This window comes from Euphorbia lathyris, chromosome 4 (assembly GCF_963576675.1).
Source record: "Euphorbia lathyris chromosome 4, ddEupLath1.1, whole genome shotgun sequence".
NCBI classification, from domain to species: Eukaryota; Viridiplantae; Streptophyta; class Magnoliopsida; order Malpighiales; family Euphorbiaceae; genus Euphorbia; species Euphorbia lathyris.
The window spans coordinates 11,251,363-11,267,161 of record NC_088913.1 but is presented as its reverse complement, the minus strand read 5'-3'; the positions used below and the strand labels follow the sequence as shown (position 1 = coordinate 11,267,161).

General features: G+C 32.4%; 1 protein-coding gene across 17 annotated transcripts; it reads left to right on the top strand.

Annotated features, from left to right (window-relative positions):
* Nucleotides 1-4,290: 4,290 nt before the first annotated feature.
* Nucleotides 4,291-15,422, top strand: LOC136225897 (F-box protein At3g07870-like). 17 transcript variants are annotated; one of them, XM_066014046.1, is made up of 7 exons: nt 4,291-4,364; nt 5,018-5,387; nt 5,836-5,869; nt 6,065-11,267; nt 12,299-13,642; nt 13,722-13,949; nt 15,103-15,422. In XM_066014046.1, exons 5-6 carry the CDS (start codon nt 12,306-12,308, stop codon nt 13,915-13,917), a joined length of 1,533 nt encoding a protein of 510 aa, XP_065870118.1. In that variant the 5' UTR covers nt 4,291-4,364; nt 5,018-5,387; nt 5,836-5,869; nt 6,065-11,267; nt 12,299-12,305; the 3' UTR covers nt 13,918-13,949; nt 15,103-15,422. The 17 variants fall into 17 exon arrangements, with proteins under 17 accessions (XP_065870118.1, XP_065870115.1, XP_065870119.1 ...); XM_066014043.1 differs by having other exon boundaries at nt 5,948-11,267; XM_066014047.1 differs by having other exon boundaries at nt 5,018-5,869; nt 6,065-6,175; nt 7,803-11,267.
* The last annotated feature ends 377 nt before the right edge of the window (nt 15,423-15,799 follow it).

Sequence of the window (15,799 nt, the reverse complement as noted above, 5' to 3'; positions counted from 1 at the left end):
AGAAAATTCAAATTGAAAAAAAAATAGAACTCACTCCCTGTCTTCCCTATCTCTCTATCTTTCCATTTCTCTCTCTAACATTTGCAACCAAAAACAAGAACACCAACCAAATTAATCTAAGAACCAGGAGAAAAACAAATGCATTCCATAACAAGAAATTAATCTTTGGATTGACATACATCTCTCCTCAATTCTCAAGCTTTTCCCTTCCCGTTCACTGAATTCCCCCCAACTGGCGTTTTTCTTTTTCTCATATTCCACGGTTTCGCTTGTACCTTTGTCTCCACTACAACCGCCGCCGATTAGGATAGAGGAGGAGATTTGTCCTTTTCATCTTCTCGTTCCCTGTTATGCTCATCGCTTTCATCCCCAACTCCTTTCCTCAAATTCGTAACTTTCAGCTTATCAGCGGCCGCTTTGAAATCACACATAAGCTTCTCCCTGGCTGCCTCGAGCCTTTCCTCAGCGCCACCACTATCGTTTATCAGTTTGAGTTTCTTAAAACGACGGACTTCGTAATCGCGAGTGGCGACAAACTTGGTCAGCGGAGATCAGCTGCTTTTGATGCGATCGTCAAAGGCTCCATTGATGAAATTCTTATCCTTAACGGGAATATAATCAGACATTTTGATGCAGCGGAGATGTTTCTGATTTCCCCACTTTAAGTAAGGAAGATCGAAACGATGAAGCCATGACTTCGATCTCTCTGGTCCTATAGCCATAACCAAGTCTCTAACTCCTTTTCCTTCACTTGTGTCTCCAGAAAATACCATTGAAATTGGAGAAAACGAGAATGAGAGCTCGGATCAGAAGGTCGTTCCTTTCTATCTCTCCTCGTTTGCTTTTCGACCATACACCTTCATCTCTCTTCTTTTCCCATTCGCACTTGGAGAGAGATGAGTTAGATAAAGAAATGGAGAGAGATGAGATATAGAAAATGAAGGAAGAGAGATATTGAATTCTATTTTTGTCAATTTGGAAGGGAAGAGGGTATTTTAGCAATTCCATAGTAGAGGTGTGAATTTTTTACTTTTAAAATTGTTAAAATGCTGACGTAACAATGTTGACCGGTTATTTTTACTGGATATACACTTTAGTAGTAGGTCACCAGAAGGTTAAACTTTAGTGTGAAAATTTGTTGGTTGTATACCAAAGTGTGAAAACAGGTAAATGTTATACACCACGTATATAATTTACCCGTTTAGAGAGCCAATCAATCTTTCTAGACAAATTCAAAACAATTAATGTATTAATCCCTTTTTTAAACCAAATTTATAGAACACGAATGTATTAAGCTTTCATCACTCATTGCTATCGCCATCATCAAATTCATTTAGGTTTTGTTCCGAAAATTGTTTTTGACTATTTTTATTTTTACAGTTTGTTTAGTTTTGCAAGGTCCTATTAAAAGGCTTAATACATTATTTTCTCTTAGAGTTATTAAAAAAAAGGTTTGATTGGCTTTCTCAAATTTTTTAAATATTTTATTATTCTTTTCAACTTATTAAAAATGTCTTCATAATCTTCTCAATTTATTTAAAATATACTCAATTAATCACTCAATTAAAAAAAAAAGTAAATTGTATACTAAATATGGGTTGAATATGCCTTGGAATGTTATTGCACAATTCACAAAATAAATTACAAAAGATTAAACTTGTGATTTCTAATATTAAAATTTCATACTCCGATTTTGGCCATTTTGGTTTTCCAAAACTCGTGCAAAACATTTTTCGTATACAATTGATTTTTTTTACAATCGAGTAATTAATTAATTATATTTTAAGCAAGTTGAAGTGGCTATCAAAAAATTTGAAGCAATTTGATAAAACTATCGGGACACTTTCAAAGTTTGGGGACCAATCAGTTTTTTTTACAAGTTTGTAAGATAGAGAATATAACAAATGGTTACTTTTATCAAACCTAGACCTGGCCATTGGTCGGGCTGGGTCAGGTTCGGACAGGGCCTATCGGGTTTTTAGATAAAAATATCCAGTCCAAGCTCGGTCCAGTCCGCTATTAATTTAGGCGGGCTCGGACCGGACTAGGTTCGGGTCTAAAATCGAATTCCAAGCCCAATCCATATAAACCCACCTAAATATAAATATATTTAAAAATAAATTTATTAATTAGTATTAATAGATGAGCCGACCCATGCTATTTTTATTAATTTCAAATCCGTCCAAAAAATATAAAGACTTTAGTAGACTTAGGCCGGATTGGGCCTAACATCAATTTTCATTGTTCAAACCCGGTCCAAGGGTCTGTACGGGCCGGGTGGATACCCGGACCCGTGGACATGTCTAATTGAGCCTATTAAAAAAAGGGTAAATAATTATAAGGTCCCTAAGTTTTTACTTAATACACTATTCAGTCCCTCCGTTTTTAAAAATAATTATGTAGTCCCTCAGTTTTTGTGTTCATCAACTCCTTAGTCCTTATGTTTGAGTCAATGATCAAATTATACCAAATAAATTTCAAAATACCAAAATTACCCTTTACTCTATGTTTTAATAATAAACCATCTATTTTTCCTACTTTATGTTTTTTTCTTCTTTTTTCCTACATAATCTCTACAATATTGAGTAATTAATTTATTAAATTTTATATAATTATAGAACTTTAATTTAGCAGCCTAAAAATTTATTGACTAAAAGATGAATGAAAAATATTTCAAAAACTATTAAAATATGAGCAAAACTATATAAATTTTGTAAAAAATAATCTTTATTTATCTCTAATAAATTTTATAAATGAAGAAAAAAATATGATTTTTAATTTTTTTATTACTATTTAATGTTAGTTTAAAGACATTATATTAAAAAATAAAAATTTAAGAGAATAAAAATACATTTTTAATGATTAGTATATACAATTATATAAATATTGGTGTATACATACTTTATAAACTTTATTAAAACTATTTAGATTAAATTTTGACATTAAAAGATAAGTTTTTTTTTTATGTAAATAACTATGGACAATTTGGACTTTCATCTACAAAAACAAATGGAAGGACTAAATAGTTGATTAAAATAAAACTTAAGGACCTTATAATAATATAATGGACCTACTAGTATGTTAAGCAAAAACATGAAGACTTTATAATTAGGCTTAATACATCATTTGTCCCTTGAACTTGTCCAAAAAGCTTGATTGGCACCCTGAACTTTCAAAGTGTTTCAATAGCCCCCTGAACTTGCAAAAAATGTTCAGTTAGTCCCCTGAACTTGCGTAAAACGTAAGCAATTGATCACTCAGTCGTAACAAAGTAAGCTAAATGCGGAAGATGTATTCCACGTATCTTAGAATGTTACTGCATAATTAAAAAATAGATTAAAAAGGAAGTTATTGCTTGCTCAACTATACAACCTGTCTTCTCTAATATTAGAATCATATATTCCGATTTTGGTCGTTTTACTTTTTATAAGACTCGTGGAATAAATCTTCCGCATTTAGCTTACTTTGTTACGACCGAGTGATCAATTGATTACGTTTTACGCAAGTTTAACTGAATATTTTTTGCAAGTTCAGGGGGCTATCGGAACACTTTAAAAGTTCAGGCGGCCAATCAAACTTTTTGGACAAGTTTAGGTCTAAATGATGTATTAAGCCTTATAATTATTTACCCTAAAAAAAGGGTAATTAATTTATTAGTCCCTATATTTTGACAAAACGCACTGTTTAGTCCCTGTATTTTCAAAAACATATGATAAAGTCCATAACATTTTTCTCGATGAACTGTTTAGTCCCTAACGTTTTTCTCGGTGAACTGTTTAGTCCATGCCGTTAGACTCTCATGAAGATTTTGTTAGTCAATTTGGATTTGCGTTCTTCTTTTCATTTTCTTTAAACTATAATGCATCTGAAATCAACTTTCAGTGTTATTCTTCTTGATTTTCTTCTTAATCGTTCAAATTCATAAGCATTGGGTATTTTCTTTTTCTTGTTCCCTATACAAATAGCTTATTCTTTTAAATTGGATTTCCTCTTCTAAAGTTTGAAGGTAAATAGTAAAGGGTAATTTAGTCATTTCCGAAGTCATAAACGGTAAAAAATCTAACAAACAGACGGAAGGACTAAACAGTTCACTGAGAAAAAGGTTAGGGACCTTACTATGTGTTTTTAAAAATACAGGGACTAAACAGTGTGTTTTGTCAAAATACAGGGACTAATAAATTAATTACCAAAAAAAAAAAAAGACATAACATGAGGACAGATTTACCAAAGAACCCCTTCAATACTAAGGTATTCCCATTTTGATACATTCACTATATTAACCCTATTTCATAACAATTCAAGTTGTTGAACAGCGGAGAGCACCTTTTGAACTTTGTATCCGATCGTTTCTCCATCAATTTGAGGTATTTCTTTTTCTCTCTTTGTTTCTGTACTCCGATATGGTTCCTTTACCTGTTTTTAATGGTCATGGATAGGAGTTGAATCGAGCTAAGGGTTTCCATCAATTTTGAGCTTCTATGATCATCGTAAACTAGGGTTTTTGCTCTTTGTTACTTGAGAAACTCAATAAGTATGAAATTCTTTCACTAAGTTATTGGGGAAGATATCAATTTTCTTTCCATGGTTAAAATTGATACTCGATGGTACCTTATGATAATCCTGTATGAAGCAGGCTCAGAAATTTGCAGTTTTAATTCTTTGTGTAACGCATGAATTTGAATCTTGTTGGAGGATTGTTTTCTTATATCTAATTTGTAAACTTGAAATCAAAGCATTTTAGTACTCTGTTTTATTACTTTCCACTATTTATAATTTTGGCCAGCTCCCTAAACTTGTCCAAAATAGTAGATTGACTCCCTTAACTTTGCAAGTGTCTCACCAACTCTGTAAAGTTCAGGGAGCTAATCTACTTTTATGGATAAGTTTAGGGAGCTGGTGATACGAAATAAGCAAGTTTATGGAGCTGGTGAGACACTTGCAAAGTTCAGCGAGCCAATCTACTTTTTTGGACAAGTTCAGGGAGCTTCTGATGTATTATACCTTAAATTTTTGACAGAATAGTGATGAAAAGGAAAAAGATTTCAAAAGCTTGTGGCCGAAAAAGTAGAAATGAAGAAGATGAGGCTAGCCAAGTAGAGATCCAATATTCAGGTTGTTCAATCGCGAATTTACTTAGCCACCTCCTTGCAGCTATTCTTTCTAGACTGTTGATTAAGGAAATAATTATTTGCAAATGCATATGCAAATCTTTGTATGCTACAATTTCAAATCCTGAATTTGCTCAATCTGAGGTCTGTGCAATTGCTCGACCCGTGAATCATACACACATGTCAAGAATACTTTATCCCCTTGAGCTAGAGCAAGATGAACTGTTCATGGACACGGTTTCGAGTCAGCAATGCCATGACTATTCTGAAATTTTCCAGGTTAGTATGAAATTTGACTCCAAGTTAAAGATTCCAGTGCGCAACATCCCATTGGATTTAAAGGATAGAATCGATGACAATGAAGAAATCACATTGAAGGATTATGGTGTTGAAAAATCACAATGAAGAAATCGCATTGTATGCGACTCTTCGAATCAATCATTGATTTGTGTTTGGGTGATGAAGGATTATGGTGTTGAAAAATCTTGGACTAAAGTTTTCGAAATCGACATGTCTTGTTGTGATATATTGCTTTATGGATTATATCAACCGATAAAATACATGAATAATGGAGCACTTTTGATGTTTAATTATCCGAGGAGTGATCTAATTTATTATGACCCGAGAAAACCTGTATTGAAGCTTTTCCATGTTTACCACATTGAATCAAGCTTTGCGATAATTGCTCATACTCCAAGCTTCATTTCAGTTAAGGATGTTCTTGCAGGATGTAACGTGGAGGTGCTTAATGTCAATTCGAGGTACTTGCTACCAAACTGTTTCTTTCTGTATATAAGTAAATTGTTTCTGCTTGACTCATTGAATTATTTGAACTACAGGTGTGCTGGGATGAAACTAAAGGGGGAACTTAGTGCCATTTTCTTGTATGAGAAGACCATTGAATCTAATTTTGAATTTTATGATGCTTATGTGCTCGAGTATTTTTTACATGACAGTTACTTACCTACTGGATTCCAAGCTTACTGGTGGGGTAACTTTGAGTATTGCTATCCAAAAGTTTGCATGAAACCATAAATATATCTCTGCCTCACGAATTACATTTGAAGGTATCGTTTTGTTTTTGTTTAGTAAGATTTACTTATCTAGTTTCTTTGTTGATTATTAGATATGGAGGGAGCTTCTTGTATTTAATTAGTGTAAGGTTCAAATATGCACCTAATTTTTTTTGGAAAGCGCAATTATATCCCTAATGTAAAAAATTATGAAATTGCGTCCTCAATGTTTTCAACCTCCAGTAATTTTTATGGGTTTGCTTCTGTTACCTGCTCTTGGATCAGTCCAGGTTGAAAATGATGGTAAGATTTTACTATTTTCTATATTAGGGATACATATGCACTTTCCCAAAATGATAAAGTTATTTTTACATTAGCGAAGAAGAAATAGAATTAAGAAAATCAACCTCGTCATCCTAGCTTTTAGATCTAAATTCAAAATTGAGGTGCATAAGTTTCTCAGACTAGAGATGTCCTACTTGGCACTGGAACATCAAATCGTTTCTCTTCCTCGCCTTTAGGCCTCATCAAATTTTGAGATGGAGCAATTTTTTTATAGCAGAGGTTAAATTTAGGGTATGTATATATAGTTTCTGTTTCACCTCCTAATCTTAATCATAATCCTTATCCTAATCTTAATCTTTGTTTCACAGCTTCCATAATCATATTTATCATGTTGACTCTTATTTTTTTTTTTCATCCTATTTTATGCAACAAGTTTCTAATTAAGGTTTAGAAAAGATGCCGCAAAAAAACATACCTAAAAAGCCCAAAACGTTGAAACAGTGAACGAAGATGGAAAAGAAGAAAAACTGAGAAATGTTATGCTTTGCCTATTTGTCGGTTTTCGTATTTGAATCTTCGAAACAGCAGGGAGAATTAAAAGTATATCAATATATAGATTGCTGAATGAAACAATTTAAAACAAAAAAACAGTAAAAAAGGGCGGCCCGGTCGCATTACGCGTCCCCGCTGAGCGAGGGTCCGGGGAGGGGTCCCACCACAAGGGTGTATAATCCACATGTATATAAAAAGAGTTTGAATCTGCTATATTGTTTTATTCAAAAAGAGTATATATAGTTTTGTAATTGGATTAGCTATAGAGTTTCCTAATAAGATTTAACAGCTATAGCATGTCAATTATCTCTGCAACTTAGGATCAACTGTAAAATGACTAATGATAAAATTCAACATCTTCGAGAATATTTTACACCGTTACAATCTTTAATGAGATGCCTCAAAACCACTGAAGGTGGAGTTACAAATTCATGATAACTTGATTCCGAGATTTGCTAAAGAGTCAGCCGCTTGATTCCCTTCTCGATACTCGTGTTTTATAATCACATTCCACTCTCGTTGCAAGAGTTGCTTGATACTTTGGACCAAATGATCATTAGTTTCTCTATTAGTCCCTAGGAAATCAACAGCGACTTTACAGTCACTTTCCAATATAATATTTCTGAATCCTAATTTCCAAGCCAGTTCGAGACCTCCCAAAATACCAGTAAATTCAGCCTCTAGTGGAGTAACAGAACTACCTAAATTCATAGAAAAACCACCGCACCAGTTACCATTATTATCTCGAATCAATGTCAATTCAAGGTACTTGCTAACCGAACTGTTTCTTTCTGTATATAAGTAAATTGTTTCAGCTTGACTCATTGAATTATTTGAACTACAGGTGTGCTGGGATGAAACTAAAGGGGGAACTTAGTGCCATTTTCTTGTACGAGAAGACCATTGAATCTAATTCTGAATTTTATGATGCTTATATGCTTGAGTATTTTTTACATGACAGTTACTTACCTACTGGATTCCAAGCTTACTTGTGGGGTAACTTTGAGTATTGCTATTCAAAAGTTTGGATGAAACCATAAATATATCTCTGCCTCACGAATTACATTTGAAGGTATCGTTTTGTTTTTGTTTGGTAAGATTTACTTATCTAGTTTCTTTGTTGATTATTAGATATGGAGGGAGCTTCTTGTATTTAATTAGTATAAGGTTCAAATATGCACCTAGTTTTTTTGGGAAAGTGCAATTATATCCCTAATGTAAAAAATTATGAAATTGCGTCCTCAATGTTTTCAACCTCCAGTAATTTTTATGGGTTTACTTCTGTTACCTGCTCCTGGATCAGTCCAGGTTGAAAATGATGGTAAGATTTTACTATTTTCTATATTAGGGATACATATGCACTTTTCCAAAATGTTAAGAGCGTTGGACATATTTTTTTTTATTATTACATTGCGTGATACATGATAAAAAAAAGAAAGATGGAATCCACTTTTAGTTTTTAGAATTCTTTTTACTGGTATTAAATATGACTGCATTTGCATGTCTTCATAAAAAATTTATGAATTTTTATTTTTTATATATTATTCGGGTATTTAGTGTAGTGTTGACATGATCACGAGTTAGCGTTAGATATGGCTCTTATCAAAATTTTAGGGTGGAGATTAAAACTATCCGAACATTTAGATTAAGGTGATTATTTAGTCAATCATACAATAGAACATTACCTGTTAGTATTATTTTTATTATCTTTATTATTAAAATGTTATGGTGGAGATTAAAAAATAATTATAAAGGTTATTCGTATTTTTTTTTCTGAAAGCTTTGTATGCGTATTTTTTTTTTTGAAACTGCTTTGTATGCGTATTTAATACAGTATATAGGAATTTTTTTCTAGAATTATACAAATTATTATTATATTAGGCCATAATTGGACTTTAGACATACTCATACTCTTGAGCTAAGCCAACGAAGCGTTTGGTAATTGGATTGGGTAAATCAGACTTAGGGTCTGTTTGGTTCAGCCGTTGGCTCAAAGCAGTTTGCTTTTTGCAGTTAGCAGTAAACTGTTTACAGTTAGCTAATTGATAATTAGTGTTTGGTAAATTTACAAAAAGTTGTTAATATATGAAAAGACGAAAATACCCATTATTTAATAATATAAAATAATAATATAAATAACATGTTGTATGAATATTGATAAAAATAATCTAAATAATAGATAGTAAAAGTTTAGTAATTATATTAAATGTCTATATTATTATGTTTCAAATGCTAACATAAATAAATAAATGTAATGTTCCAAACACTATTTTTATATTTGATGAAACCATGGTATATTTTATCAAAGCAGATTATTGGAAATTTGATGAAATCATGGTATATTTTGTTTTTGTCTCATAGTAAATTTTATCAAATACAAATGTATAATTCGTTGGGATGAAAAAAAAAAAAGGATTCTATATGTCAGGTTATTAGTAATAGGTGACCACTCATATTTTTTTTTAAGAATACTCAAAGTAAATAGGAATAAAAATTGGGCTAATTTTGTCAAAAGCTAAACAGTTAAAACCAGCGTTTTGTGAAAAGCTCCAAATTGGAGCTTTTCGCGAACCGCTCCTGTTTGCTCCGAAACCGCTAACCTCTCTGGTTTTATAATTATAACCAAACATCATACTTTTAGCGGGTTGGTATAAAACCGCTAAACACTCCTCTGAAACGTTAAAACAAACACCCTCTTATACTTCTTGCTTATTTGGTTTATTGTTTATTATTTATTTGTTGAGTTTTTAAGTGAAAATCAAATTTAGTTATAAAATTACAATTAAATTATACTACAAAATTTAATTCTCAAATATATTAATATTTTCTAGATATCACAAATAAAGTATGATTTTAAATCCTAATTTATAAATTTTAAACCCTAAAAGATATCTTAGGTCTCTAATTTATAAAACTTAACTAGTTATTAAACTATATTAAAAATAATAATTTGCTTAATTTGACATTATTTAAATTATTATTGGACATAATTATAGATTAATTTTCAAATCTTAATTTATATGTAAATTTCCTCAATTTGTTTCGTTAAGTTGTTATTATTATTGATAGTTAAAAGATAGTAGCTAATTTTCTCTATTAATCCTAATCAAACACTTAACATTATATTAAGAGTAAAAAAAGAAGGCTTAAACTACTATGTGACAACAACCTATCTAAAATTTCATCATTTGGCCATTAAGTTATCATTTGATCACATTTAGCCCCTGCTCTTTAGTAAAATTAGACCCAATTTAATTGAAAACTTGCAATATAATTTTTAAATATCATGTTAGCATTCTCAACTTGCTAAAAATATATTGATAATCCTCTCAATTTGTTTAAAATATATAGTCAACTAATCACTCGATTGCAAAAAAAAAAAGTAAGTTGCATGCCGAACATGTGTTGGATACGTCTTGGAATGTTATTGCACAATTCATAGAATAACCTCATACTCCGATCTTGGTCATTTTAGTTTTCTTTCTTTTTTTTTTTTTTGGTGGAACGTCATTTTAGTTTTCTAATGCGCTTGCAAAACATTTTTCGTATACAATTTATTTTTTTTACAATCGAGTAATTAATTAATTATATTTAAACAAGTTGAAGTGGTTATCAAAAAATTTGAAGCAATTTGATGGAACTATTGGAACACTTTCAAAGTTGAGGGACCAATCAAATTTTTTTTACAAGTTCATAAGTTCGTAAGATGGATAATGTATTAAGGTAGAGAATATAACAAATGGTTACTTTTATTAAGCGTATTAAAAAAAGACGGACATATTTACCAAAGGACCCCTTCAATACTAAGGTGTTCTATCTTTTCGCAAGAAAATTCTGCCGTCTTCATTTCAGTATCCCTTCTATGTTTCTCCCATAAAAATGGTCTCATTTATATATTTTGCAAGTTAAAGGGATCTCCATAATAAGAAGGACCATTTTTTGTGATAGGAACATAAAAGCGAACACTGAATGGAGACATTCACAGTATTAACCCTATTTCATACAATAGACTTTTTCTTTCCATTTTGATACATTCACAGTATTAACCCTATTTCATACCAGTATTAACCCTATTTCATACAATAGACTTTTTCTTTCCATTTTGATACATTCACAGTATTAACCCTATTTCATACCAGTGGAATGGGTTGAAAATCTCTGCCTAAGGTCGAGTTACTTTCTCTTGTTTTTGTTTGACTTGAACGCACGGAGAAAGCCAGGTGCCGGAGGTAAGCTATATTCGACCCGGAGCATTGATTCCCTCCAAAAACTGCATCTGCTAGTGCCTCCATTTCTCCATCAATTTCAGGTATTTTTTTTTCTCTCTTCATTTCTGTACTCCGATATGGTTCTTTTACCTGTTTTTAATTGTCATGCTTAGGAGTTGAATCGATCTAAGGGTTTCCATCAATTTGGAGCTTCTATGATCATCCTAAACTAGGGTTTTGCTATTTCTTACTTGAGAAACTCATATTTTACTGGGATAAGTATGAATTCTTTCACTAAGTTATTGGGAAAGATCTCAGTTTTCTTTCCATGGTTAAAATTGATACTCGATAGTACCTAAAGAGCAATATCGGCCCAAAATTGATCCCCAATTTCTTTCTCTATGCTAGTATAGGAAAACAATTGCAAAAGCAAATGCAGAATTTGATTTTTCTTTGTAGAAGTGTGAAAACGGGTTGTCTGATAATCCTGTATGAAGTAGGTTCAGAAATTTGCAGTTTTAATTCTTTGTGTAACACATGAATTTGAATCTTGTAATTGGGAAAGATCTCAGTTTTCTTTCCATGGTTAAAATTGATACTCGATAGTACCTTAAGAGCAATATCAGCCCAAAATTGATCCCCAATTTCTTTCTCTATGCTAGTATAGGAAAACAATTGCAAAAGAAAATGCACAATTTGATTTTTCTTTGTATAAGTGTGAAAACGGGTCGTCTGATAATCCTGTATGAAGTAGGTTCAGAAATTTGCAGTTTTAATGTAACACATGAATTTGAATCTTGTAATTGGGAAAGATCTCAGTTTTCTTTCCATGGTTAAAATTGATACTGGATAGTACCTTAAGAGCAATATCGGCCCAAAATTGATCCCCAATTTCTTTCTCTATGCTAGTATAGGAAAACAATTGCAAAAGAAAATGCACAATTTGATTTTTGTTTGTATAAGTGTGAAAACGGGTTGTCTGACAATCCTGTATGAAGTAGGTTCAGAAATTTGCAGTTTTAATTCTTTGTGTAACACATGAATTTGAATCTTGTAGCCTTGAAATCAAAGCATTTTAGTACTCTGTTTTATTACTTTCCATTTCCACTATTTATTGATAAATTTTTGACAGATTAGTTATGAAAAGGAAAAAGATTTCGAAAGCTTGTGGCCAAACAAGTAGAAATGCAGAAGATGAGGCTGGCCAAGTGGAGATCCAATATTCAGGTTGTTCAATTCTGAATTTACCTAGCCACCTCCTTGCAGCTATTCTTTTTAGACTGTCAATTAAGGAGATAATTGTTTGCAAATGCATATGCAAATCCTTGTATGCTTCAATTTCAAATCCTGAATTTGCTCAATCTGAGGTCTGTGCATTTGCTCGACCCGTGAATTCTACATATTTGTCAAGATTACTTTATCTCGTTGATCTAGAGCGGGCTACACATGTGTCAAGAATACTTTTCCCCCTTGAGCTAGAGCAGGATGAATGGTTTATGGACACGGTTTCGAGTCAGCAATGCCATGACTATTCTGAAATTTTCCAGGTTTGTATGAAATTTGACTCAAAGTTAAAGCTTCCAGTGCGCAACCTTCCATTGGATTTAACGGATAGCGACGATGACAATGAAGAAATTACATTGAAGGCGAAAGATCACCGTTATAAGGTAGTGAATTCGTGTAATGGATTTCTTTGCCTGTCTGAGCCATTGGATAATAAGCCTGTTGTTGTGTGCAATCCGGTTACTGGCGAGTTTATTCATCTTCCGCGAGTCATTGACGGTAAAAATGTTGATATTGATTGTGGTTTTGGTTTTAATCCAAAGACCAATCAATACAAAGTGGTGATGATTTTTGAACATGACACTATCTGTAGGATGGCTCAGGTACATATTCTTGGTACAGGATCATGGAAAATTATCAATTCTGCTCCTGATCCGGGCTATAAGTTAGCATTTCCTACTTATTTGAATGGTGCAGTTCATTGGTTTGGTCTTCTTGGTAAGAAAATGAGTCTTATTGTTTCATTTGATTGTGAGGAAGAACGTTTCCTACCATTTTCATCACCTCCGTTAATGAGAGAGGATAGCAGGGTCAATGTTGGCATGGGAGTTCTTGGAGGATGTCTTTGCGTATGCGACTCTTCGAATCAATCATTGGTTTGTGTTTGGGTAATGAAGGATTATGGTGTTGAAAAATCTTGGACTAAAGTTTTCGAAATCGACATGTTTTGTTGTGATATATTTCTTTATGGATTATATCAACCGATAAAGTACATGAATAATGGAGCACTTTTGATGTTTAATTATCCGAGGAATGCTCTAATTTATTATGACCCGAGAAAACCTGTATTGAAGCTTTTCCATGTTTACCACATTGATTCAAGCTTTGAGATAATTGCTCATACTCCAAGCTTCATTTCACTTAAGGATGTTCTTGCAGGATGTAATGTGGAGGTGCTTAATGTCAATTCACGGTACTTGCTAACCAAACTGTTTCTTTCTGTATTTAAGTACATTGTTTCCGCTTGACTCATTGAATTATTTGAACTACAGGTGTGCTGGGATGAAACTAAAGGGCGAACTTAGTGCCACTTTCTTGTATGAGAAGACGGCTGATTATAATTCTGAATTTTATGATCCTTATGTGCGCGAGTATTTTTTACATAACGGACGGTTAGGTACTGGATTCCATGCATACTGGTGGGGTAACTTTGAGTATCGCTATTCAAAAGTTTTGATGCAAGCATAAATATATTTCTGCCTCAGGAACTACATTTGAAGGTAGCATTTTGTTTTTGTTTAGTAAGATTTACTTATCTAGTTTCTTTGTTGATTATTAGATACAGAGCGAAACTTCTTGTATTTAATTTGTGATGCTTTGTTTTGTTGGCAAGAAAATAGTGTTACCTATTAGGATAAGATTCAAATATGCACCTAATTTTTTGGCGAGGTGCAATTATATCCCTAATGTAAAAAATTTTAAATTTGCATCCTCAATGTTTTCAACCTTACTGCTGTTACCTGCTCCTAGATCAGTCTAGGTTGAACACGATGGTAAAATTTTTCTATTTTCTATAATAGGGATAAATATGCACTTTTCCAAAATGGTAAGAGCAGATTTGGGCATAATTTATTATTATTATTAAATTGAGAGGTACATGATAAAAAAAGAAAGATGGAATTCACTTTTACTTAAGTTTTTAGAATTCTTTTTACTGGTATTAAATATGACTGCATGTCTTTATAAAAGATTTATGAATTTTTAGTTTTTTTATATATTATTCGGGTATATAGTGATAAGGTATTCAGTACTATTGACATGATCATGAGTTAGCGTTAGATAGAGGTGGCAATTCTGTGTTTCATGTCAATATCGTTATGTTCCATATAGTTTTATATTTTATAAATACTAGAAAAATGATTTTCGTGTCAATTGTGTCGTGTTAGTCGGGTTGTTTCTGTAAATCGTGTTTACGTTTCAGAAATTGTCACTCTTAGGAGATTTTATACCGTGCTATCCTAGTTCCAACTAGGATATCTAGATGGAACTTACAACCAATGAAAGCATGTTACGTGTATTCATTAATACACATCAGTTGGTCACTACAATTTGAAAAATAAAAAGACTAAAACTAAAATCAACTTCTTTTATGCCGCTGCAATTCCATCCGACTTCTGTTTCTCTCAACCGGTGAGTACTTTTTGATGCGACCTTGTGATTCTTCTAAAACCATCCTACTTTTTTAATCCAATGGTCGAGGTATTATAGATCAAAGGAGTTGATCGCCTACCACAGGAAGTTTCACAGTTCTAAGAGTTGTTCCTATCAGATCATCACAGTTCTAGGGTTTTCTCCATTTTTTTCATTTTTGAAGTTAAGGCTTTCATGTATGTGTATTCAGGATTCTAACTGATTTCGCTGCTTTATTTGCAGGGTTGGGAAGAATTCATTGATGAATTAATGTAAAGGTTGCAATGGTTAAGAATGTGAAAATGCATGGATCTATTATGATCGACATTAGTTTTTTTCGTTTTAGAGGGTGAATAAAGTTATCTCCTTGGACAATTGGAAGGCTGCGTATGAAGTTCATACATCCTGTACTTCGAGTTAGAAGTAAAGTGTGTGCCTGTTTTGTCTTTGTTATGATTTTGGTATCTCTAAACTTTCGTTATGAGTATTTTAGTTTAGTCTTTGTTATGATTTGGTATCTCTAAACTTTCGTTATGAGTATTTTAGTTTAGTCTTTGTTGTGATTTTGGTATCTCTAAACTTTCGTTATGAGTATTTTAGTTTAGTCTTTGTTATGATTTGGTATCTTTACAATTGCAAGATAGATAACATATGCTGATTATTTATCTTGTGGATTAGTAATGTTTTTCTGTAAATTGAGTTATAATTGGGCAGAAGGCTTTTACTTTGAGTTGGTCAAATTTGGTTGGCATATTTGGGGATTTGAAATTAAAGTTATTAATTTCTGATATGACAACACGATTTATAGAAACAACTCACTTGATGCACTCTATTTGATACGATTATTGTCATTTATATGATATATAATTGTAGGTGGATAAACATGCAAATTCTGGGTGGCTATTTAATTGTGGCGTATGCCTTTGATTTGATTATGTGC

Excerpts from the sequence above, each read along its gene's own strand:
- LOC136225897 (XM_066014046.1), top strand. The coding sequence starts at position 12,306 with ATGAAAAGGAAAAAGATTTCGAAAGCTTGTGGCCAAACAAGTAGAAAT. Across the intron at positions 13,643-13,721 it reads GTGCTTAATGTCAATTCACG|GTGTGCTGGGATGAAACTAA; the intron begins GTACTTGCTAAC and ends TTTGAACTACAG.